This window comes from Panthera pardus, unplaced genomic scaffold (genome assembly GCF_024362965.1).
Source record: "Panthera pardus isolate Hobbes unplaced genomic scaffold, ASM2436296v1 HiC_scaffold_11, whole genome shotgun sequence".
Lineage (NCBI taxonomy): Eukaryota > Metazoa > Chordata > Mammalia > Carnivora > Felidae > Panthera > Panthera pardus.
In genome coordinates, this window is record NW_026526666.1 from 100,560,707 (window position 1) to 100,587,024 (window position 26,318).

General features: G+C 41.6%; 1 protein-coding gene across 1 annotated transcript in view; it reads left to right on the forward strand.

Annotated features, from left to right (window-relative positions):
• Positions 1-26,318, forward strand: part of RERE (arginine-glutamic acid dipeptide repeats) — a 422,698-nt gene that overhangs the window by 141,884 nt on the left and 254,496 nt on the right. Inside the window, 1 exon segment of the mRNA XM_053899022.1 lies at positions 19,190-19,658. Within this exon segment, the coding sequence (XP_053754997.1) occupies positions 19,334-19,658 (325 nt within the window). The 5' untranslated portion in view covers positions 19,190-19,333.

A 26,318-nucleotide genomic window follows, 5' to 3' on the forward strand; every position in this document is an offset into this window, starting at 1 on the left:
AGGAGATCAGTGTGGAAGGCGGAATTTACAAAGCAATGCTGACACTGTCAGATAATGGAACCTGTGATTCTAAAACTTGGCAGATGTGACTATGGTTGGATGAAAGGTATAGTGGAGAAAAATGCTTTCTTGCTCTTTTTTCCTCAGGTCAAGTTGTGTAAATTGCTGCAGGAGTAGAGGAAAGAAGCCTTAGATTGGTACGGGACTTTCGTACCCTCTCTTTTCTAAGAATCTGTTGTCTTTGTGAAAGTCACGGATAAAGCCAATGGGTTCGCGTTTATGCATATTCTTGTACTTGGAGCTATTAGAGTTGATTAAAAGGGAGTAGGTTATTGATGAAATGGGATTCTTAGTATTTTTATTTATATACACTTAATCGAATCAGTGCTAATAGCACTTACTATGGTGTCGGAAATGTTCTACATCTGCTCTGTCCAATATGGTAGCTCCTAGCCACTTACTGGCAAGTACTCGAAGTGTGGCTAGTGTAGACTGAAGAACTGAATTTTTAATTGTATTTAATTTCAGTTATTTTACACGGGCATACGTGGCTACTGGCTACCATATTGGACAGCACAGCCCTGTGTTCATCTCATAAGTGATTCACATGGCTCTGTAATAAATAACATCTGAGGGCATTTTCGTGTGGACAGGCATGTTACAATTTTGTGGACATGTGGTTTTATTTTCTTTTAGAGAAAGTTGGAATGAAAAAGGGAATATAAAGACACCGTTAGTATGTGACATGAAAGTTGCAATTTAAATTTTAAACAAAAAACCCAGGGGTGGCCTGTTTTCGTGTATTTAAGAGAAACATTAATGAGAACCTTATTATTCTGCCTTAATGATCTGTGTTCTTTGATCGTAAGAGGAAAGCATGTTAGTGGATAATGAAAAATGAAGCCTAATTAATAAATGGATTTTGTTCATTCATCAAATATTTGATTGCTTTCAAAGTTAACCATGGTATAATTTCTGCTCCTAGGAATCTAAGCAGAAACAGGAGACCATGCTTATACAGCCAGAGTAGGTTGGTGTGAAGAAAAGAGGTTCTCAGAGGGCTGTGAGAGCCCTTTCGAGGGGCTTGGGGAGTCAGAACAAGCTTCTCTGACAACTGACAGTTCTTCCTATCTTGCAGTACAAACTGAAATACTCCTAGGATCAGCTAGAAGTATTCTAACATAGTGTCTTCTGCAAAATGTGTATCATGCGGTGGGATTCTAGGGATGTGCAGAGCACGGTCTTTTTGTTAGTATCTTCAGTGTAAGTGCCACAGATTGAGCATCTTGTATCTGCTAGGCGTTGTGCAGATTAGTACTTTTACGTGGGTTATTTTACTTATTCCTCACAATGACTCCATGGCGTCTGTTGTATTATTATCTTCTTTTTTAATAGATGAAGAAACCAAAGTTTAGACAGAGCAGTTGACTTGCCCACGGTTTAAAGCTAGCAAGGACCAGAGTGTGTTTCTGCTTGTAGAGGTTTACAGAGAAGAATGAGAGGAGACGATATATGAAACACATGAATTACTAAATAACAAGATATTTTACATTAGTAATATATGTTAAAATGCAAAGCTGTAAGATATAGACTATTATTGCAAAAGGAATTCATTAAAGAGGGGCAAGAATAGTATGGCATGGTTTTGGAGGCATTAAGGATTACTTCTCAGATGGCTTGGATTGGACTTGTATGATACATAGTTATTCGACAAATGTTTATTTGCTTTTTTTTAAGTTTATTTATTGGGGTGGGGGGGGAGGGTGAGGGAGGGACCGAGGGAGAGAGAGAGAAGGAGAGAAGAGAGATCCCAAGCAGGCTCTGTACTATCAGCACAGAGCCTGACGCGGGGCTCGAACTCATGGACCGTGAATGAGATCATGACCCGAGCTGAGATCTAGAGTCAGACACTAAGACCAGAGATACTCCCACTGCTTTGGCACCCTATGGTGTTTTTAGGTGTTAAGAGTCTCTTTTTTCCCTGGAGATGCTGATATTCCCCTGCTGTTTATTAACATTTTAATTTAATATCCCACTTGAGGGAGTGGATTCCTCTCCCTTGCTCACTGGCAGATTCTTTTCCTTAACCCCCTTTGTTCTGTCCCTCTGTTCTTCTGTCCTTTCTTGGTAGAAAGTACCTGACTTGGCTTTATTTAGTCCTTCAGCTTGCCTTCTAAAACTTTTGTGAAGTGAATCCTTCTTTATATGGTTCTGTAGTTCAAGTTGACGTTGGTCTCTAACATGAGGAGAAAATGACCGGTTGAACAGTTTGGAGAATTTTTCTAAAATCTGATCAGTGATTAAGGGACCGGTTGATGTGGCAGGTATTCGGGGCATCAGTTCCCAACAAGACTTTCTAAGGATTAGTGAAGTGCAGTTAAGTTGAAGAATTTCTATTACTCTTGTCTACAACTCACATCACATACTATGGAAGGAAGAACAAGAGTTGGCATTGATCTCTCTTTTTTTAATGTTTGTTTATTTTGGGAGAGAGAGCGAGTGAGCACAAGTGCATGTGTGAGTAGGGGAGGGGCAGAGAGAGAGAGAGAGAGAGAGAGAGAGAGACAGAATCCCAAGCAGGCTCTATGCCATCAGCATGGAACCCAAAGAGGGCCTAGATCTTACGAACTGTGAGATTGTGACCTGAGCCAAAAATCGAGTCGGATGCTTAACTGACTGAGCCACCCAGGTGTGCATCCCCCGTTTTGGGGGGCATTGATCGTTTTTGGAGATGAATTACACTGGACAATATCCTGTGGGTGTTTGATCCTGTTGGTAACTAATTTGTTGAATAGTTTTCTTACCTATAGGCTTCTTCGACCCTTTAATAGGACAATATGCGGTGTAAACATTATGAGTACGAGCAATGTGTCCCATACTTACTTTAAACAGAAGGTTTTATTGTGATGGTTGTTTGTTTTGGGCTGCTTGTCAGGGCATCCAGATTTTTGTTTTCTTTAGGAATTTGGTTTGGGAAAAGCTGGCGGTATCTATGTTTAGCCCTGTAGTCTTCATCTAATGCTCTCTCTGGGCCATCTCATTTAAGTATCTGTACATATTAAAGTCTTTGGATTCTTTGTATTTTAGCATTTCCTATATGTTGGAGACTCCCAAGTCCATAACCTTGCCTTGGTCCTCCTGAGCATTTGGGGCTGAGACTATATTTCCCGCTGCCCAGTGGATACCTCAGTCTGGATGGCTATGTAATAGACAACTGAAACGCAACACTCTTCAAAATTAAAATCTCTTCTCCATTCAGTTACATGCATCATCTTATGGGAACTAGAGATAGAAGCCCTGACATCATCTGCCTCCAGTTTGTCTTTGATTCCATCCGGTAGATTACCAATCCTAAGATTTATTAGAAAGGCTAATAGTGTCACCAACAAACATGTACCCTGCTGGGTTTTGTTCCTGGTAGAGAGTAGGATTGGCTTAGCGTGGATGTGGTAATGAGGCTCTCTGGATGCTTAGAAATAGCTCCCTGCTATTGGGGGCTTCCGTGGGTTTTACATTGATGAGAGGAGCTGCTATTTACTATTACTGCCTTTTCTACATGATTCTAAAATTCTGTAGTAGTCTAAAAATGCTTCTTAGTTCATATCATATCATATCATTTGTTTAAAAAAATATCAAAAGGGACAGACCTATAGGGAAGAAGCAATACACATTGCATCCAGCTGGTTAAAAACAAACAAAACTGTAAATTACCAGTTGTTGAAAATGGCACACATGTCTCTAGGTAGTTAGTCATATTGGTAGTCAGTTTGCAAGTTGCAAAGGAAGCAGGGACAAGAGTAAAGAAAGGGAGCCTGTGCGTTTCCCTCAGGTCTCATAGATTTGATCAAATTGACTTTAATTGGAAGTGGCAGTTTTTCCATTGAAAGGATTTGAGAAGAAATTCCTCTGTTTTCTGAAGTGAGAAAGAGGATTTCTTTGGAGAATGCTGTTGTAACCTTATGCTCCATTTACATTTCAGCCTTCCAGGTTGCATTTGTCAGTTGCTTTTGAAATTTATGTTCTCTCGTGTTGAATATCGTTGCTTGCACTTTCCAGGTGTTCTTAAAGGTCACTAGAGACTAGAGCGCTTCAATATACGTTTACATTGGGCAATAGACTGAACTTCTGATAGTTTTGTGGTTGTGGATTAGGGAAGGAGTATTTTGCTTGTAGGTTTAATTTTTCCTTGACAACAAAATTGAGGAAATTTGTCAAGGGAACTTGACTTTTGAACAGTTGGGATACAGACCTCATTTAATCTGGCAATTGCTCTGCTGTCTTTTTCTTAAGAGTCTATGAGATGAAAGCTTAGAAAAGAATACCTGTGTGGTATTGATTAAGCCTGCCAACACGTGACCAATATAAGTCTTGTTAGCAGATGCACTTGCTTCTGGAAGAAATGCAGTGTCTGCCTCCTTCAGTCCTGCTCATTGTTACCGCAGTTACTGTTCATAGGTGTCATCCTTTCACTTGCTTTTTCATATTTAAAAAAAAAAAAAAAAAGCTTTGTTGGAAAAGTTCTGAAGACATAGCTTTTCTTTTTTTTCCCTCCCAGTATTACTTTCCTTCTGATGATAATGTTCAGGTCTATAAATCACAAGGTTTCCTAACAGTCCAGTGGTGGATACAGGGCTGCATTAATAATTTATAAATGTCAGGATGAAGATAAGGGCTCTGGAAAAACCTACAGTTTTGCACATGTAATATTTAATAAAATTTACATTTTAAATTGTAATGCAGTAGATCTAATTTGTGTATGTTTTAATATAAACTGATAGCCTTGAGCTTTCTCACTCCATTCTTTAAAGAAACATATTTACTTTTTCTCACTTTGATACTTATCTTTTGGAGTCTTTTGTTGCAGATTAATGGGTTTCTTGGCAATGATCTTTCCAAGATCTTGGCAGACACTTGCTTTAGAGAGGTGCCACATTTATATTGGAAAACCTTGACGTAGACTTGAAGGCATTTTCTTTTCCTTCCCAGGTGGACCTGGTCCAAGAGGTAAATGATTTTTTTTTATTAGAGAATGTGTTACAAGCTGAGCAGGACTGGGGTTTTTCATGGGTTATGTGGGGCCATTATATCATCCTCTAAAGTTTGTTGTAATAAATAAACTAAGCTACTAAATAATAATAGGGACTATTCTTGAATGTTTATCTGTTCTCATCAGGAGGAGGGTGAAAATAAAAAAAAATATCTTGTCTTCCATATGAGTTTTTTCCTACGTACTGCTGATTACACATATCCAAGTGTGTGTGTGGTTTTTGTTGTTTTTTGTTGTTTGTTTTTTGTATACAGAATTAGTATCTGACCTTGAGTTAATGGTATTTAAGGTTTTTTTGGTAAACATCTAATAGAAAGGCACTGGTATACTCTTAAGCCATTTGTATTCTGCCAAGGGACTCTTTGTAAACTGATGGTACAATGGGTTTAACGTATTGGGGCCCGAAGCCACGTATGGTATATCTGATAACCTGAGAGGTTACTGCTGACACCTGCAGTGGGAACTTCAGGTGACACTCTGTAGGTCTGTGCTGTCCCATGCTTCCTTCTACTGTTTCCTTCTTTCCACTTGTAGTTTCTTCATTTTCAGGCTCCATTTGGCTCTGAGTACCCACAGATTTGACTCTTGTGCTTTTCAGCTTTTTGCTGTATATGTCATATATCACTTCACTGCTCTTGGCATCTTGGATGCCCTTGTTGGTCATGGAGAGACTTTAGTGCTGAGAAAAAGCAGTGCTGTCTTCATTGCTGATGAATGATGGCAGCTAGATAATTATATGTAAGAATGCTTATTTTGAAACCTAGACTCTCTTATTGGGCAGTGACCCTTCCCCTCCCTTTATGGTTATTCTTACTCTTAATGTAATCAGTCATTTGGTGCCAACAAGTACAGGGAATCTAAAACAGTCAGCTATAGAACATGCGTGTACTGTTCAGATTACCTGGAGTTCATGCTTTTCCCACTGTTCCACGTATGTAGAAGATGATATTTGTGTAGCATACTGGGTAAACTGGAAATATTTTGGGAGTGCTTATATGGGACTTTGTGGAAAAATTCATTATGACTTCTCAAATATAAGACAGGAAGTAACAGTGAGGGAAGATAATAAATGTTGAATTTGCCTAAAATACCAAATAAAGGTTCTTCCAAATTTCTGTTGGAAAATTTGAGCTTGCTTCTGTGAACCATACATTTTTATATTAGATTCTAGGCGTAAAATGACTAGTCAGTTTCTGGTGAAGACTTTTCTTATGAACATGTTTTCAAATTCTTGATGATCACCATTAATGAAAGAATTTGTTCATCGCGAAGGAGGTGGCAAATAGAAGAATATTGCATTTTCTCTAGTTGCTGGAAACATGTTGTCATTAGCTAGAATTTAGTAGTTTGAGTGTTTAAAATTCTGTTTCCAGAGTATGATTATCTTTTGTTTATTTATTTATCTTAAAGTTTTTAGTTATTTATTTATGTTTGAGAGACAGAGAGAGAGAGAGAGAGAGCGAGCGAGCATGCGCACACACGAGAGTACAAGCAGGAGAGGGGCAGAGAGAGAAGACATAGAATCTGAGCAGACTCCAGGCTCTGAGCTGTCAGTGCGGAGGCTGACGCAGGGCTTGAACCCCGCAAACCACGAGATCATGACCTGAGCCTAAGTTGGCCACCCAGGTGCCCATATGATTATCTTTTAAATTTGGTGGCACACTTTACTTTCTTTAATTGATTAATGTAATCACAGTTTTCTTAATCACATAGATTTTTGAATCCAGTTAAACCTTTCATACTAAGTATTTAAAAACAATACACCTCCCCCCACCTTCTTTGACTCGCCAATTCTTTAGGATTCCAATTATGACACCAAGTAAACATCTAATGAGCCTATTACGCCTCATGTTTTCTTTTCTCTCTTTTCATGTGGACTTTACAGTGTTCAATTCAGGAACTCAGAAATGTTACTTAGCGAAGTTATTTTTTTAATCCAATAATTCTCTTTTATTAACTTGCAAGGTGAGTATCTTTCAAATAGCATACCCCGCCCCCAGGTCTTCTTTTGGACAGCAGGTGCATTTCCCTTTGAAACGGGGTAGGGGAGTGTTCCCATCTAATGTGTCTTCCTGGAGTGGAAACCAACAAGACTGTAGCAGCCTAGATTTTATTAAATGCAGCTTTTGGTAACATCACTAATCTGGAGTTTTTCTGTAGACACCTTACATATGCTTTGGGTTTCCCTGTGAATAAACCAGTGTATTGTTTTTATTTCTTTCAGGATTTTCAGAACAGGGTCCTTATGCGGTCTTTCCACCATCCCGTCACTGTAGCTTCACTGGTCATTCACAGATTTATTTGGCCTGTCTGTAATATCCTATTTGCTGCAGACTGTTTTCTTGCCACCTTGTGTATTTCATCCCCAGTTGTTGGTTTCAACTGGCCAGTCTCATGGTTGTTGATACTGCCTGTGTGGTGAAGACTAGATTTTTATCTCTAGCCTAGAGCTTTCTAACCTCTCAACTCTAGAGATCTATTAGGCATCTCAAATCTAACCTGTTCCAAACAGAATTTCCCATTTTCCTTCTCTGCCCCATATCAGTAAATGACAGCTCTACTTGTCCAGTTGCTCAGGCCCAGGTCTGGGCCCCTCCTTTGTCTCATGCTACGTCCCATCTGACAACAGATTCTGATGGCTCTCCTTGAACAGCCTATCTACAATCTGACCTCTGCCGGCACCTGCATGCCGCTACCTTGCCTAAATCAATAGTTTCCTAGCCCTACAGCAGCCAGAGTGTCTGTTAGAATGTCACTCAGTTCCTTTTCTATGCAACTGGCTTTTTCCTCTTACTTCAGTAAATGCCCCCAGCTTTCTCTTCATCTCTGGCTGCCTTCTTGCTTTCACTGTTTCAGCCACCTTGGCCTTTTGCTGCTGTCTGGGCATGCTTCTGCCTTGGGCCTTTGTACTTGCTTTTCTCTCTGCCTGGAGTGCCTTCTCCCAGACAGCCACACAGCTTGCTCACGTATGTTCTTTAGGTCAGGTGACCCTTATCGGTGATTACCTTAAATAAATTAGCAGCCTCTCATCCCCTCTGCCCAGCTTTGCTTTTCTCCGTAGCCCTTACCGCCAGGTAATACACTGCTCTTGTTTGTTTATTGTCTGCTCCTTCCCTTCTATACTCTCAGCTCTCTGAGGTTACAGATTGTGTGTATTCTGGTCGCACAAGTATCTGTAGGGACTAGGGCACTTCCTGGCAGTCAGTGGGTACTCAGTAAATATTTGCTGAATTAATGGAACAGTTAACCAAGACTCTGCTCTGGACTTTGTGTTTATTTGATGATCAGGGTTACAACAGCTGCAACATCTAAGCATTGTGGTCCAGGCCCTGGGACTCCCCGTCCTCCCTGCTCACTCACTGGTTGCCGGCATCTGGACCTGAGTAGTTCTGGTGGTTCTGCTTTTCTCTGAATGACATCAGGCTAACAAAGAAGGCAGGGTAACACATTTGGTCAACCTGGAGACAATCACACCCAGTCAGAATAGCTCAGACATAGAAAATGGCAAATTGAGTTTTGATTTAGACTTCTGCTTTTAGTCAGGGCTACCTTTCCTTTTCATCGAAGACTCGGAATCTAAGTGTTTTTAGAAGGATTGCTCCAATGAGTTTTATGTTTCTGTTTTTCCCTTGATATAATTTGTACCCATGGATTAGAAGTGCATTATGAATGTTTTTGGTTTTTCATGTATGTGTGAAGTGTAATTGTATTAACTATAAAATTCACCTTGTCCTTACCTTTCGTCAAATGCTGAGAGCTTATGTGCCATGGTTGTGAGTTACTTTGCATCTTGGAGCCCTGCAGACTGAAAGCAACCCTGTCCAGTTTACCTGCTTCTGAACATGTCATGCACACCTGTGCATGAGCACATACTACTGCATGTTAAAGATTGTTGTGGTCCAGGGCCGCCTGGGTGGTTTAGTTGGTTAAGCGGGCTGACCCTTGATTTCGGCTCAGGTCATGATCTCACAGTTCGTGAGTTTGAACCCCTTATTGGGCTCTGTGCTCATGCCGCGGAGCCTGCCTGGGATTCTTCTGTCTCTTCCTTCCTCTCTCTCTACCCTTCCCTGACTCGTGCTTTCTCTCTCTTTCTCAAAAATAAATAAACTTAAACAAACAAACAAAAAGATGATTGTGGTCCAAAGAAAGTTTCTCTCATTCTTAGCATTACAGGAGATAAAACTTCTCCTTCTATGTGTTCATTAACTATACTTTTACAGCTCTAAGAGGTGGTTTTACTCAATTACAGAGTAATAGCTCATCCTTGTTTTAGTCAGATGTATCTTTTTTCTTGACTGCAGTAAAGCTTTGAGCTTTTTCTTACTAGTTTGTAACATTGCTGTTTGTGTGTTTTAGCTCTTTTTTCTTAACTGCAGTAAAGTTTTGAGCTTTTTCTTACTAGTTTGTAAAATCGCTGTTTGTGTGTTTCAACAGCTGTATTGAAATATAATTCACTTATAATTTACCCATTTAAAGTATACAATTTAATGGCTTTAATATATCACAGTTAGGTGTAACTATCACCACAGTCAATTCTAGAACATTTTTTATCACCCCTAAAAGAAATCCTGTAACCATAACTGTCATTCCCTGCCCTGTCCCCCGCTTCCTTGGCAACCATTAATCTGCTTTCTCTGTGGATTTGCCTTTTCAGGACATGTACTATAAATGGGGTCATATGATATGTGGTCTTTTGTGACTGGCTTTTTTTTGCATGTCATAATGTTTTCCAGGTTTTGTATCCATGTTGTATCAGTATTTCATTTCTTGTAATTGCTGAATAACGTTCTGTTGTACGGATATACCATATTATAGTTCTCCATCTGCTTAGTTTTTTCTTTATGGCCTTGCTTTGGGCCAATGAGCTTAGGAATTCTATCCCCTTTCACATCAGGGGCTCGAATTCATAGGCATTTGGTTTCCCTTGTACTTGGCATCGTGGACATCAGGTTTTCTCTTCAGTTGTATGATAACAGAAGCATCCACTTGGCCCCACAATCAGGCAACTCACCAATGAGTAATATTACCCCTAACAATCTTCAGGGCTTGCCAGAAAACATCAAGATTTTCAGGATATGTTACTTCTGTTTTCCTAATTCAGCTTTAGACACCTGTGTAATTACTATTTCAGGCAGTGCTTTGAATTAGTCTAGCTTATTTCAGAGAACAAAGAACATGCCATCTTACAGTTTTTGTAATGGTGTTAGTTTTATGGGTTGCATGTTAGTCAAGCATAATTATGAATAAAGCAACACAGATGTTTAACCCCTTGAAATCTCTGTGATAGACAAATAATTTTATTTCTTTAAAGCAGTGGTTCTCCTTTGTAAGCAGTTTTGCTTCTCAGATGATATGTGGCAATATTTGGAGTTCTTTTTTATTGTCCTGACTGGAGCAGTGGGTTGTGCTGTTAGGATCTACCATGGGTAGAGACCAGGGATAATGCACAGGACGGCGGACAGCTTCCACACAACAAAGAATGATCTGACCCCAAATGTTTATCTTGCCACAGTTGAGTAGGCCTGGTTTAGAGCGACGGTGAATTTTCCTTAACCTACTGAGCAGCAGGGACACAACTGTAGGTAGTGTGCAAAGTAAAAAATTCTGTGTGGATTTGGCAGAATTTCACATTTAACAGTATAGGACAACGATTGCTTATATTAAATGAGTTTGTGTGTTCTTTAAAGAAAAGGATGATGGGTCGATTGGTTATTTGTTTTCTCGTTTATGTATGGAAACCTGCTTAGGCACCTCATCTTTTGGAATTCCTTACTCCTACTTCAAAAAAGAAGATTAGATATTGTTTGTTATTTATTTTAATTGAGTTGTTAATTGTAATCTAGAGTTTTGCTGTTCTAGGTGCTTTCCAAACCTTTTGTAGGTCCTGTGTTTTGTTATTCTTTTTGGAAGAAATGAATATATTTGTCAGAGTCCACTCATCTTCATTCTTTCAGTTCTCCCCCCAAGTTTCTGAGGGGGGAAGTGTTCCTTTAAGCATTACCTCCACTTCTGAATAAGGGGCGCTCATTCTGTGCTTCCTTATGTTTTGGTGCCACAAAGTTCCCTCTCCGAATTTGGCTAGTACATCCCATCTCCATTGTGTAGATTCTTTCAATAAGACGCGTGCTCTAGGGATGAGGGTACGAACTCAGGATTGATGGGAGTTTCAATATTCATTAACCCCAAATGTAGAGAATCATGGGAGGGGCGTGTGTAGCCAGCCATTTGCCTGTACGGTTGGGTTTGTCTGGGGGAAGAACTTCACAACCTGCTTCTAGTACCACATCAGTTTTAGATAAAACATAGTCTTACCTCTGCCAGGGTTCACAGACCTGCTGACCCCATATTTCTTGGGCAGTTTTCTTAGGTCTTCCGTGTGGGGACCATCTCCTTTTGCTCCTAAAGGAGAATGGTAAATGCAGAAATGGCAAAGGCAGATGTTCTTGAGGTGCTTTGGTTCCTGATCTAGTTAGACTTTCAGAGAGTGGGTTTGAAAGCAAGCTTGTATGGATAGGACTAACAACTCTTAATGGAAAATACCTCCAGCCAGACAAGGTGAATGTTCCCAAAATGCTGTTTTCATCTCAAGGGCCTACAGTGACACCCTTTGGATAGCTTGGCTTTTAAGGACGGGTAATTTAAGGCAATATGGCCTTGTGGTTAAGAGTCTAGGCTCTGGAGTCAGTGGCCTGGGTTCATATTCTAGATCTAACACATAGTTGTGTGATTTTTGGTCAGCTTGCTCAGCCTGTCTGTGCTTGCTTTTGCTTTGGGAAAATGTACATAACAATAGTACCTACTGAATGGGGTTAGGTTGATCATATGACCTATTTTTTTCATGAATAATTAAAAACAATTTTTTAAATGTTTATTTTTTTGAGAGAGATTTGGACAGAGTGTGAGGAGGGGAAGGGCAGAGAGAGAGCGGAAAACACAGAATCCGAAGCAGGCTCCAGGCTCTGAGCTGTCTGCACAGAGCCCGATGCGGGGCTCGAACCCACAGACCGTGAGATCGTGACCTGAGCCGAGGTCGGACGCCTAACCGACTGAGCCCCCCAGGCACCCCTGTCCTAGTAACTTTAACTGAGGTTGTGGTGTTGGAGGCGTCCTGAAGTAGAGGAGCTTGAGAGAAACTTACGAGGTAACGGTGACGGGATTTGTTGACGTCAGGATGAAAGGTGGGCAGTAAAGATGCTGCCTCTCTTGCGTAGCAAGGATGGGCAGGGGAACTAGTCACCGGGAGAGACCATCTAGAAGAGGGGCTCATTTGGGGCCAGAGTGTGCCTTTAGTTTGGATATGCTGGGGACACTTTGGAGACCTCCGGGAGGAGACTTCAGGTGGACAGTCTTCACTCTGCCGAAGTTTGGTAGACACATTTGGGGATCACCTGTGTGTATGTGGTGTGTGTGGACCGACGGAAGTGTAGGAGATTGACCAGGATGGACGTTGGGAGAAGGGGGCCCCGCACAGGGCCCTGTGGAACTCCTGCACTGGCTGGCCCGGCTGGGGGCCAAGGGTCAGGCAGGTAGGCTCAGGAGAGGACCGTGCCAGGTAAGCCAAAGGCAAAAAGCCTTTCCAGAAGGAGGGTGTGTGGTCAGCCCTCTCAGGGGATGCTGAATGGCCAGATGGACAGCTCTCCAGTGACAGAGAGGAAATGGCTTTAGTGGGAGTTGTTTCAGTGAGCATGTGATAGGTGGGCATGGTCCTTGTCAGGTGGTGGAGAAAGGACACAGGTTAACAACAGATGACGTGGGGTGCTTGGGTGGCTCAGTTGGTTAAGTGTCTGATTTTTGGCTCAGGTCATGATCTCACGGTTCGTGGGTTTGAGCCCCGCATCGGGCTCTGCGCTGACAGCTCAGAGCCTGGATGGAGCCTGCGTTGGATTCTGTGTCTCCCTCTCTCTCTGCTTCTCCTGCTTGCACTCTGTTTCTCTCTTTCTCTCTCTCTCTCAAAAATAAAAAATAAACATCAAAATTTTTTTTTAAAAAATTAAAAAAACGATGATGACAGTAGTGGGGTCCGCGAGGGTCCTTTTATAGGCAGGATGGGGAACAGTGGGAGTCTGGACTCTGGTCTGTCTGGGAGCCTTCCTGGAGTTGGGCAGCAGACATGCCTGAGGGCCTGAATTTGAGCTGAGGTTAGGTAGACCGAGGGGAGGGGACGATTATTCTGAGCAGATAGGTTCCTGAGATGGAAGGAAGTGTTTTGAGGTAGCTGGAGCATACGGGAGAGGTGGCGATGGGGCTGGACAAGTGAAGGGACAGTCAGGATGTGAAGGTCCCTGCAGTCTTTGGAAAGAGGTGATGGATAGTGAATTGCACTTTAAGGGCTGAATTGTGTTGTGTGAATTGTATCTCTATAAAGTTGTTTTAAAAAAGTGGTGCGGTTGTCAGAGCTGCTGGCTGGTTGCACTGCAGGATGAATCGGAAGGAAGGCAAAACAAACAATTTGAGTCACAGAGACCGGTTAGAAGGCAGTTGTATTAATCCATGCGAAAGATGATGGCTTGTTACATTTCGTCTGGAGCAACGGATAAATCAGAGATTCGGCATGTGATTGGGAGACCCGAAGAGCTGAGCAAAATGCCTGGTGTGTGGTTAGGCATGTGACACACATAAATATTTCTTGCTCTGGTTCAATGAGGTAGAATTATGTGTACTTCACTAGCTGCATTTGGTGAGTCGAGTGTCCTGTGGAATCTGGCTTGAGTAAGTGAGATGATTGGAATTCAGGGAGTGAAAAGTCAGGAGGGAGAGGCAAGTTTTCATGGATAAGTGAGTTTTACATGATCCCAGAGAGGATCTGTTTGAATTTTTGTTATTTGTAGTCAATTTTACACAATCTGGTTCTTAATTGTGCAGTAGAACCCCCACTTCCCCTCAAGAGAAGATAAGTTCTTGAGGGTGTGGATGGTGTTGGGCTCCATTTATGTCATGCATGGCACAGTGTACTATTGGGGATTATCTACTGTTGAGAGTTTACATTTGTAGAGCGCTTTGCAATCTGTGAGCGCATCTCCATATGGTATGCTTAATTAACTTAATCCTTACAGCAGCTCTCGTGGCGTGGCTAGCTGTCGTCCCCGTTTTACAGCAGGGAAACGGATTCAGAGAGGTAGAGCGATTTGCCCAAGGCAGGACAGCACATGGCACTGCCAAGAACTTGGGTCTTGGCTTCTCAGCCCAGTTCTGTGCTGGGCCTGACCTTCTGGGACCTGCTTGGATAGTATCAGGAAGTGGGTTTCTTTTTTTTTTTTTTTTTTAATTTTTTTTTTTTTTTAATGTTTTATTATTTTTGAGACAGGGAGAGACAGAGCATGAACAGGGGAGGGTCAGAGAGAGGGAGACACAGAATCTGAAACAGGCTCCGGGCTCTGAGCTGTCAGCACAGAGCCCAATGCGGGGCTCGAACTCACGGACCGCGAGATCATGACCTGAGCCGAAGTCGGCCGCCCAACCGACCGAGCCACCCAGGCGCCCCAGGAAGTGGGTTTCTTAAGTGTGGTTTCGGCCCCGAGCGTGACTGAATTTTTAGGTTTTTATCTGCATCGGCTCGGATCGGTAGTGAGGGGTTTGCGGGTGGGTTGTTGGCCTGATTTTGAAGGGGCGAGCGATGTTTGTACGGAAGGTGCGGTCACCTGAAGTCAGAAAGAGCGCTTCCGTATCACCGACTCTTGAAGGCCTTGGACTCCGATTAGCGGAAGACAGAGCCAGGCCGGCTGCCCGGATTTAGCAGTTGCGATGAGGTGACGAAACACAACCTGACGAGTGTGGAAACCAGTGAGAGGAGGATGTGTTTGCCACGAGTCCTAGGGGTACTGCTTTTGGAAATGTGAGTTGTAAGTCTGTTTTGAAGATCCTCTCCACTCCAGCACGAGCAGTACATGTTTTTGTGGGCTTAAAAAATTTTTATCAGAAAAACTATTCACCTTCGCTTCCTTGGTGACATCACACAATCTCGTGGCTTTCAAAACTAAATTAAAAAGTAAGTTTTGGTCTCCAGCCTGGACCTCTGAAAATCTTCGTGTGGTTTTTATAGGCTTCTCAAACTCTGCATGTTCATACCTGAGCTCCTGATCTTCCTTCCAGAACTTGCGTAACGTCAGCTTCATTCGCCCAGTGGTCATGCCAGAAAGCTTGGGGTTGTTCCTGACTTCTTTCTCTCACACCTCACCTCCCGGTTTGTCAGCACATCCTGTTTGAGCCTTATCTTAAAGATACATAGAAAACAGGACTCGTCCCCTCTCTGCCACCACCGTGCCAGTCTGCCCCAGCTGCCTTCGCCGCTTACCTGGCCTGTTGTAGCCGGCCGCCTCCCTGGCCGGTCTTCGTGCTGCAACACGTGCATCCCTTCAGGATTTTTCTCACTGGCCAGAGTGATCTTGAACAGAGGTCAGATCGTGTCTTCTTGCTCTGTTGCTCAGATCCCCGCGGTGGCTCAAGTGTCATTCGAGTCACCGCATGTCACGTCATGGCACCTGAGTAAAGGCGTCAAAGTTCTTACTCTGGCCCACAAGGCAGGATCCAGCCCTCCCACCCCCCACCCCCATCTCCTCTCCAGCTGCTTCTCTCTTTCTCATACCACTGCAGCCTCCTATGTCCTGAGTGTGCCCAGCTCACTCTTGCCTCTGGACATTTGCACCTGCTTTCCCTCTGCTGGAATGCTCTCCCTTCGTGTGTCCTTCCGGCGTTTTCTCTAAATGTCTCGCTCGGGGCAAACCCTGAGGGCTTCCCCGACCATCATTTAAAATTGCAATGTACCCATACTCTATGTCCCCCTTGGATTCCCCATGTAAGATCTTTTCGTGTACTATATATGTATTATTCTTTTGAGTATGATTCTTTTCCCCACTCCCTAAAACATAAATGCCACGAGGGCAGGGAGTTCGTGGCTCTTTGCTACTCTCCTCACACCTAGAACGGTAACTAGTACGCAGCAGGGGTTTGGTAGACATTTGTTCTGTGAATAAATGAAGATTGTTGTGAATCTGAACATGTTATAGAGTAGCTTTTCTCTCGTGTTACTTGTTACAATATGTTCTACCGCTTTCTGTTCAAGTGGGTGGAGCAGTGGGTTGACAGAGACACTTTCAACGTTTTTGTCTTTCTTAGTGGACAAGAATTTCTTTTCTGGAAGGGAAGGGCAAAGACAGGTTTCCTAAATCTGTCTGTGTGAATTATCAGCCTGGATGCCTGTAGGAAAAGTTAGCGCCTGTGAAGAGCTGGTGACCCTGGGAACATAGATTGTAACCTGAGGAGTAGGTTGTTCAGGTTGGATGGGGTTTACCTGTAGAACTGCTTTCCCTTTGGAAGAATCATTGGGTGTGTGGCTTTGTGCACATGATCTCTTCTCAGTTGCCCTTCTGTAGTCTGTAAAGTGGGGACAGTGACTTCTGTCTGGTTCACCTCACTGAGTTGAGAAAAAGAACTGAGTGAGATCATGGCAGGAATCTGCTGTGAACCCGGTGTTGTTAACAAAAACGCTGTTGTTGTAATGGTAAATCTTTTCTAGCAAATTGAAGTGACAACTACCCTTCTCAGTGCCATCTGGCTTCTCTCTGGGTCCCTTTCCTTAAATGTCACATTATTGTTGTATGTTGGTCATTGTGAGATGAAGCTCAGAAAAATTATGATTAGTATGGGAAATGCAGAGGGAGAAAAATATCCCCACTGCACTGTATTTTAGAGCCAAATGTAAATGGTAATTGACTTTTGTTTTGGATTATCACTGTTCTTAGTTACCTGAAAGTTGGATACACACACGGGATTTCATTTTGTGGATGCTTTCTCTGTTTTTTCTTGAATTTTTCTTTCTTGCTTACTCTTGGCAGAAGCAACTCAAATTTCTTTGTAAATAGAAGCTAGTATATGATTTTGTAGGGAGTGGTGTTGGATGTATAATTTGGACTTACTATTTTTTTCTTTTTTGAGTGCTGAAATAATATTTTTACATAATTTTCTGGTTATCTTCTTAACCCTGGAGAGAATGGTCTTTTTCTTAAATTCATCAGATGTCTGTCCTGAAATACATCTGCGAGGTTTTCAGCCTAAGCCCTTGTTCTTTCGGATTCCCGGGAGACCTTGGTATGTTTTTCAGTGTCAAAGAGGAATGTTTTAACAACGGCGTTAGCTGATAGTTTTCTTTCTTGCATGATTGGCTTGTTCATGCTTTAACTTAAGCCCAGTGGAGAAAGTAATATGTCTCTTTGAGTATTTTCAATTGCTAACACTAGTGGCCTACAGGGACTTAGGAGTATATTACTGTCTGTTGAGCAGATGATTCATATGGGCAGAACTTTTGCAGGCACTAAGATAATTTTTCATTTTCTTAAAATATGTTTAGAAAATGGAAATCCTATCTAGATGCATATTTCCCGTGTAGAAGGAAGCAATCTAGGTTTGTGCTACATGCTTTCCCCCTTCTGACTCTGTTTTATTTTATTTATTTATTTATTTATTTATTTATTTATTTATTTATTTATTTTTAATGTTTATTTTTATTTTTGAGACAGAGAGAGACAGAGCATGAACGGGGGAGGGGCAGAGAGAGAGGGATACACAGAATCGGAAGCAGCCTCCAGGCTCCGAGCCATCAGCCCAGAGCCTGACGTGGGGCTCAAACTCACGGACCGCGAGATCGTGACCTGAGCTGAAGTCGGACGCTTAACCGACTGAGCCACCCAGGCGCCCCTTTCTGACTCTGTTTTAAATGATCAGCTTTATTTGCTCCTTCATGGGTCTGTCTCCCATAGGTGGTTGTGAACATTTTTTATTTTCTCGAATGCCTAAGGATAGTTGAGGTGCTTATGGAAAGGTCTTTTCTGGTGTCAGATTTGACCTAAGAGCTTTGGAGAGAGTATATGATAATTTTTATGGTTTTGGCATGACCGAAGAGAATTTTCTCTGTGTCTAAGGCATGTAATTGCAAGCTGATTTGTTTGTTGCTGTCTAAGTAAAGAGGACCGATCTTTTGTTTGTTTGCATATGTTGTTTCTTATCCGGCCCTAGTAACACGAGAAACAGATGGTTCTCATATTGATCAGTTTGCTTTTTTGGCATTAGAGCATTGAGGGCGAGGACTCTTGAGTTTTTCCGTCATTGTATCTTCAGTTCCGAACACCTGGCACATAGATAGTGTTAAGTACAGATTGTTGAGCAAATGAAAGAAGATGATACAGGACTGCAAAAGATAAATTACTGGCGATTATGACTGTCCAAAAACTGACTGGTAAACAAAACAGTCTGTGTCCATCTGTTGTCCTCCCCCCCCTCCTATAAACTTTTTGTTAAGAACCGTGTTGGGTTGGAATTTGGGACTCTATCTTCTCATTGTAAAGTCTTAAGAACTTCAGGCTTTCCTTGTTGGGTTTAGTTCTAGGGAGGAGTTTATTAGGGAAATTACTAAGAGTGGAAATTTGGAAGAATGTAAAAACTACCTAATATTCCCTAAACATGGAAGATTGTTTTTGGAAGCTGTTATGTTTTGTTCAGGCAGAGATAATGTATCTTCAGAGGTACCATTTTTCATGGAAAATAAATAGAATAGTAGACTTCGGAGATGGGAAAAGGTACATTGAAGGCAAAAGAATCTTGTGGTCATCACTTTTGTTTGCGTCAACACTTGGTTTATTCTTGAGAGGAGCTCTGGAATGTGGCTAGAAAGTTTTCCGAAGATAGTACCCTGTGAGAGACATCTTGAGACATATTTTGAGTCTGTCCAGATTATTGGTTTTCCAGGTGGAAATAGTTTTAGTATATAGGTTCTTGCCCTTTCAAATTAATATTGTGGGTTATGAAGCTCCTTTTGGATAATTGTACCCATTGTATGTTTTCTACCAGGGTATATTTCACTTTTTCCTTAAAAAGAAGAAAACGGTGTACAGAAAGTGTGGTTTACTAGTATGCATTCAGACGTTTTCATTTTTGGTGCGGTAGTAAATCCCAAACCATATGCTAGCTGAGACCAAAACTGCATATAATTAAACTTTGTGTCATTTGTCCTACCTTTTTTCCTGTGGCCCATGAGAAGTTCTGAGGGCTAAAAAGCAAGTAAGAGATTAATGTAACAAAACACCACCTTAGGAAGGAAATATGAGAAGATGTTAAAGTAAAATCCTTTTCTTTCTCTCTTTTGTTGCCTAGCGTTTTTGAAGCATTGGGGTAGTTGGAGTGGTTGGATTTTCCCTGGAATTGAGTGAGAAATTCAGAAGACTGAAGCCCAGGCTTACTGTCTACCTTTCACGGAGGCCTAGCCGTGAGAGGACAGAAGAAGGCACGTGGCGAATCATGACAGCTGACAAAGACAAAGACAAAGACAAAGAGAAGGACCGGGACCGAGATCGGGACCGAGAGAGAGATAAACGAGACAAAGCAAGAGAGAGTGAGAATTCAAGGCCACGCAGGAGCTGTACCTTGGAAGGAGGAGCCAAAAATTATGCCGAGAGCGATCACAGTGAAGATGAGGATAATGACAACAATAGTGCCACCACGGAGGAGTCCACCAAGAAGAACAAAAAGAAACCACCGAAAAAAAAATCTCGCTACGAAAGGACAGACACCGGCGAGATAACATCCTACATCACTGAGGATGATGTTGTCTACAGACCAGGAGGTAAGCAGCATTGCATTTGGCCTTCACAGTGTTTGTGCTGGAGAAGGACATCAGCATTCACATGCCACTTTACGTGGTAGGGACGGCAGGGGACCCAGAAAAGGAGATGGTAGTTTGGGGTAGGAGACATCAAGGCAGGAAACACACTGACCCGCTTTTGGGCAGTTGGGTCCGCTGGCTTCTTGCTTGCGTCGGCCTCAACTTGGTCTTCCGTGCTCGCTGTGCACGTCAGTTCTTTCCTTGGGTCCCCTCTTGCTGCTTCTCTCCCTTCACCGTCTACTCAGTACATTTCATCTTTTCATTTCCTAAGGGCTTTTTATCTTCAAACACAGGCAGTGGTGACCCTGCAGAATAGAATACCTGGTGGGGCAAGTAAACTTTAAGATTCTTAGAAGCAGGTGTTTCACATTGGCCACAGGAGTGAGCAGAAGCTCAAGAAATATTTGGAAAGACCTTTAAACCAAAGTAAATTTCTCCTGATAACCTCCTTTTCCAAGTCACTGAGCTTCAGGATCTCTGACCAATAATGATAGATGAAGACAACTAACTTGCTTTGTTTTCCAGATGATTTCCTATAGTTTACTCAGTATGTTGAGGTTCAAGGTATTGTTCAGAGAGAGACGGACCCAGCTTTCAGATGAGATGCAGGGAAACCAGTGCATGAGAACCCGCGGACGCCAGCAAAACTTTCCTTTTTCACGTAATGTGTTGTTTGTGTTCAGGTACTTTTCTTACAGAAGTCCGTAACACTAGCTACAATCATTTTGTTTGAATTATAATGCTGAGCAGTGACATGAATTTCATAGGAGATGGAATTAAGAATTAAAAGCCTCCTGGTTGGAGAGTTTAGGGTTGGGGTGCCTGGGTGGCTCAGTCGGTTGAGTGTCCAGTGTTTGATTTTGGCTCAGGTTATGATCCCAGGGTCGTGGGATTGAGCCCCATGTCGGGCTCTGTGCTGAGTGTGGAGCCTGCTTGAGGTTCTGTCTGTCTCTCACTCCCCCCCCGCCCTCCCGCCAAAAGACTCCGGTTTGCTGTTTTTCCAGGAAAGGGAGATTGAAGAAATGATGTTATGTCGTTAATCTGGTGCCGTTGTTCTACTGAGGAGTGCCGTCAGTTTGCTGAACTTTGCATGAAGTACTGGAATTTTTCCTTGTGTAGGAGTTTGTTTTGAATTTCCAAAGATAATCAAGATTAGAACTTACACAGTTACACTTGTAGTCACAGCTACAATTTATTGGTTGATGAGTGACTGAGAAGATATTTATGTGATGTAAAAGTGATCAGCGTTAGGTTTCAGAGAAGCCGGGGCTCTGCTGCAGAGATAGAGTCCCAGTCGAGTCACGTGTCGGTTATACTGCTGTCTGTGTCTGTGATTTTACAGACTTAGGTATTGCACAGTAAGAATTTCTGAGCCACTGAAGAATATCTCATTATAGAGTTACCATGGATAACTTGTGGGCCTGTTCAGTTCTAAATCATGAGAAAGGAATAGAATGTGTTAACTTCTTTAGGTACAGATTATAGTATTGTAACTTAAAAATAGGGAAAGATCTGGGGCTCGGTTGGTTAAGTGTCTTGACTCTTGGTTTTGGCTCAAGTCATGATCTTGATCTCACGGTTTGTGAGTTTGAGCCCCACGTCGGGCTCTGCACTGACAGCGTGGAGCCCACTTGGGGTTCTCTCTCTCTCTCTCTCTCTCTCTCTCTCTCTCTCTCTCTCTCGCTCCTCCCCTGCTTGCGTGCATGCACACACACTCTCTCTCAAAATAAATAAATAAACATTAAAAGAAATAAGGAAATATCTTACTGTTCTTTTCTCATGATACATAACAATTCAATGCGGTGATGTGATCGTTTGGGTCATGGTCAAAAGGCCAACTGCCTCTTGCGGTGCCGAATGGCCGTCTTTCTCAATGGAACGTTACTCCTGTGTCAGTGGCGGTGCTTCCCGTGAGTATTTGTTGTCCGGTACACGTGGGAAACGCTGCACGTCCTATCCCTGTCCTAAGAGATTCATGGTGAATGACCCTGAGAAGTCCTGCAGTTGAGGAGACTTCTGTAACGTTTAAAAAACCCCCCACAAAACCTGCTGTTCTTCCCATTTATGGGATTGTGGTACCCTCTTTCTGCTGATTATCTCCCTAAGAGAAACCAGTGTTAAGAAAAGTCGTTCGAGAGCCACTGCACTTTCATTCTGCACCTTCTGCGGGATAATAGAAATCCTTCCTACTTGATGTTTGGAAGAGTATGTGAAAGAAAGTTGTTCGCGGCTTATTTACAAAACAGTGAGTTCTTAAAGTGTTTTGGAATTGAGCTGAGAATATTTATGGAGGCAGGCATTGTTCAGTGAATCTGAGGACCCTTGTGAAATATCAAAAAGGTATGCTTTCTCGGGAAGCTAAATATGTTATGAAGAATCTATGAAAACCCAAAGGATTTGAAAGTTTTCTGTGACACTCAGAGCATAACCACTTTGCGTGAGGTGCCCCTCGTACTTGGGAGGGTGACGGTGTCGTGCCTGGCACTGGCACATTGCCGGGTCCGGTGGATGTTTGGCTCTTTGGTGAGGAGACTAACCTTGACCTTCGGTGTTCTTCCCCCCCCCCCCCCCCCCCCCACGCGCCCCTTCCTTTTTAGGAGAGGCTTTTGAAGTTGAAGGGCTTGGTTGCTGTCTCCAGATAGCTTCTTTCTAACTGGAGGGTTGTTAAACACTGCCTATTTTTATGTTTACACAAGCGTGGCGCTGTGTTTAGATTCCCAGATGGGACTTGATTTTTCTCCTTTCTTTTGTCTTCTTGTCTTTTTCTTTCTTGGCGCAGAGCACTATAGTACCATCTTTTGTTAGTGATGAAAAACCATTCTCACCCCGTCACAGAGATTCTGTATGCTTAGTTACATCTGAAATGTTTAGGTAGGAACTCCATAGGACGTCATAAGGGATTTCTTCAGTGTATTATTCTGTTCTGAAGATTAGATCTTTTATGCTTGTTGGTTTCTTTAGGACATAAAACACATTAAGTTTTGTGTTTTTGCTTTCTGTTTTTGTGAATTGGTTTTAATACTCAGATTAAGTGTAAAATATAGATAGTTCCCACTATAAGAACAAGCCCCACAGTGAGGATTAAAAAAAAAAAAAAACCAAAAAACAAACCTAGCCTCTAACTGTACTTCCTTGTCCTAGGGGGACAGGTCTATCTATATTCAGATTATCTGGTCTGAGAAGAATGAGATTTTTTTGAGAAAATGGGTATGATTTAGAATTTGTCACTAGCTAAAATTTAATTTTATGCATGGTCACAACGAGCTCTTTTATGCCCCTGCTGTTCATCTCTGGAGTTATTTTTATTTTGTCCTTAGGAGCTCAGCAGGATAGACCTGAATGTACTCATTGCCCATGTTACTTCCTGCCTCCGGCCCTTTGCACTTGCTTTTGCCTCAGGCTAGTGAGTCCCCCCATACCTGCATACAGACAGATTTCCTTCTTTCCTATTCTTTTTTCAGTGTTCCCATTTCAGTGTCACTGCCTTTCCTCTCCCAGGTTACACAGATTTTCTTAATAAACACTGTCACAGCATTAAGTATCTTTTCTTCTAGAGCTTACAACTGATAATTTTCTGTTTATTTCTGTTATTTTGGGATTAATATCTGTCTCCCTCCTCCATAGAGGAAAAAGATCTGTTTTTTTTTTTTTTTTTTTTTTTTTTTTTGCCTATCATTGAATTCTTGGCACCTATGACAGTGGTTTACACATAGCACACCACTACGTGTACCAAATATTTGTTGAATAAATAAAATTCTGAAAACCTTTCAAAAATTTATTAACTGATTAATGATGTCAGGATTAAAATAATGCTCATGGAAGTCTATCTTGAATCATTTATTTGCCAATGAATGATTTAACAGACTTGTTGTAAAATAAAAACCAAAACCGAAAAGCTCGTGGGGCTCTATTATATATTGTCCCCATGTCTAATCTAACTTCTTTGTTGTCTATCAACCATTACTCTATTTTTGAGATGGCTGTCACGGTAACAAATTGATTTGTTACACAGCTGTGTGCAGCCAGATTTCCCTTACGGGCTTCTTTAGCATAGGATATTGATTTTTAAAGTTTGCTGTGGGTGGCATATTAATTTCTTTCCACTATTTTCTAATTCCCCTCCCCCAGCTTTATTGAGATAATTGATATATAATATTGTTCAGGATGTACAATATAGTGATTTTGTATATGTATACATTGCAGAACGATTACCACAGTAAGATTAGTTAACTTGTCCATTACCACATATAGGTACTAGTGTGTGTGTGTGTGTGTGTGTGTGTGTGTGTGTGTGTGTGTGGTGAGAACTTCTAAAATTTGCTCTTTTAACAACTTTCAAACTTGCAGTGCAGTATCGTTAACTGTAGTCACCATGCCGTACATAATATCCCCAAAACTTTTTCATCTTGTAGATGGAAGTTTGTATCCTTTGACCACCTTCACCCATCCCCTATAACCTCTGCCCCACTCCCTCCCTGTGGCAAGTACTAATCTCTTCTCCTGGTCTCTGTTTCTATGAGTTTGGTGGTGTTAGATTCCATGTCTAGGTGAGACCACACAATATTTGTGTTTTTCTGTCTGTTTCACTTAGCATAATGCCCTCAAGTTTTATCCATGGTGTCAGGATTCCACCCCCAACCCTCCTGGTCCCTTTATGATGGCTGAATAGTATTGTTTATGTATACGCCACATTTTCTTTTTTCATTCGTCCATTGGTGGACACTTAGGTTATTTCCATTTCTTGGCTATTGTAAATAATGCTGCAGTGAACATAAGGGTATGGATATCTCTTCTAGATAGTCATTTCATTTCCTTTGGCTAAATACCCAGAGGTAGAATTGCTGGATCATACGGTGGTTCTGTTTTAGTTTTTTGAGGAATTTCCAAACCATTTTCCATAGTGAGTGGCTGTACCCATTTACATTCTCACCGAGTGTATTCGCTATTTTCAGTTAGATACTATGATTATTTTTTTTTTTTAATTCCTGATCAGGTAAAATAGTCAAAAAATTAAATTCAGATTATTGAGAGAGACTTTTTAATTTTAGCGTATCAGTTTGCTTGCTATTTTGATAAGGAAACACGTTCTTTAAAAAGTGCCTACTAGTTTGATTTTCTGTTTCTTGCATTTGGGGGGAAAGATTCAGGATTTTCAAGTTTGTTATATTTGTGTTCCTTCTACATTTATGAAAGTGTCGTATTTTTCATGAAGATAAATTTTCATAAAATTTTATATATGTTTTATATATAAAAGACAAAGAACTTTAAGTTTGTGGTTTATGAAATCTTAGGTGAAATAAAACATTTCCCCTTTTTATTTGCAAATTTTCCTCATTATTAGGAACTGGGGACTTGAACTGAAAAAAGACCTAGAAACTAGAATTGATTATACGTTGAACATTGAGGTGTTAATTTCTTTTGATACAAACGGAATTTAAGCTGGAAAAAAATCCAAACCAAACAAAATAAAACCTGGGAATCTGGTTTGAATCAGAATGGAATGTGCATATTTTAAAAAACATATTGAAGTTAAAAGTAGACTATTAAGCATAATGTTGAGTAGACACAAAAAAAGTATAACACTGTATGATTCCTTTTATATAAAGTTAACAAATAGGCAAGGCTAATCTTTGGTGTTCCGAAGTCGGGTTCTGGCTACACTGATGGGTGTAACTGGTGTCTGGAACGGAGCACGAATAGCACCCTCGGGGGTCTGGTCATGTTCTCTTTCGTGGTGACGCTGCTGCTTACGTGGGTTTGTTCACACTGTGAGAATTTATCATGCTTCGCACTTTTCTGCGTATGTGTTATACTTCAATGAAAAATTTAAAAAGAAAAAGTTAAAACATGAAACTATTTTCCTAGTGGATAATTTCCCTTTGATTCAAGTTCCTAAAGAGGGAAAAGAGTCCCCAGCGTTTTACCAAATGGCATGTCTTAACATGTAGCTGCTGATTATTCCCCGAGGGGTTGGTCTCTGACCTGCTAAGAGACTGGCTTTGGTTTCCAAGTCTTGATTCTCTGAATAATTGAAAGCTTATCTATGGTTACCACTAAGACAAACCTTAGAAATAAAAAGCACAAATAAAGTTCTGCCATTTGGTGTTCCAGGACATAAATTTTTGGAGAAAATAAAACTGCATTCAATGCATAACTTTTTATCCATGTCTCTTGTGCTTGTAGAAGAATTTTAGGTAGATGTGACATACAAATGAAGGTGTCTTGGGGCGTTCTTATTTTGGGTTGCAGCACAACCCACTTTCTGATGAGAGCAAGAATATTTTTTGTGTAACAAGAAACGTAAATTCTGGATAAAGGAACCTTTAAGGCCCAGCTTGAATCAAGAAAGCGGTTTGACATGTGTTACAAGTTTGTTTGCACTTAATAAGCCTAATATTAACCTGCGTAATGCCTTTTGGTGGATCCCTGTTGTCAGTAGGATCGAGTCCACAGTGTTCATTGGCATACCAGACTCTCTTGTGATTGCATATCTACATAATCGTCTTTAGACCTCTTATTTGGGAGGAGGAAGCCCAGTGAGGCAGTGTACCCATTTGCTAGGGCTGCTGAGTGCCTTCAACAACAGAAATAACTTGTCTCATAGTTTTGGAGGCTAGCACT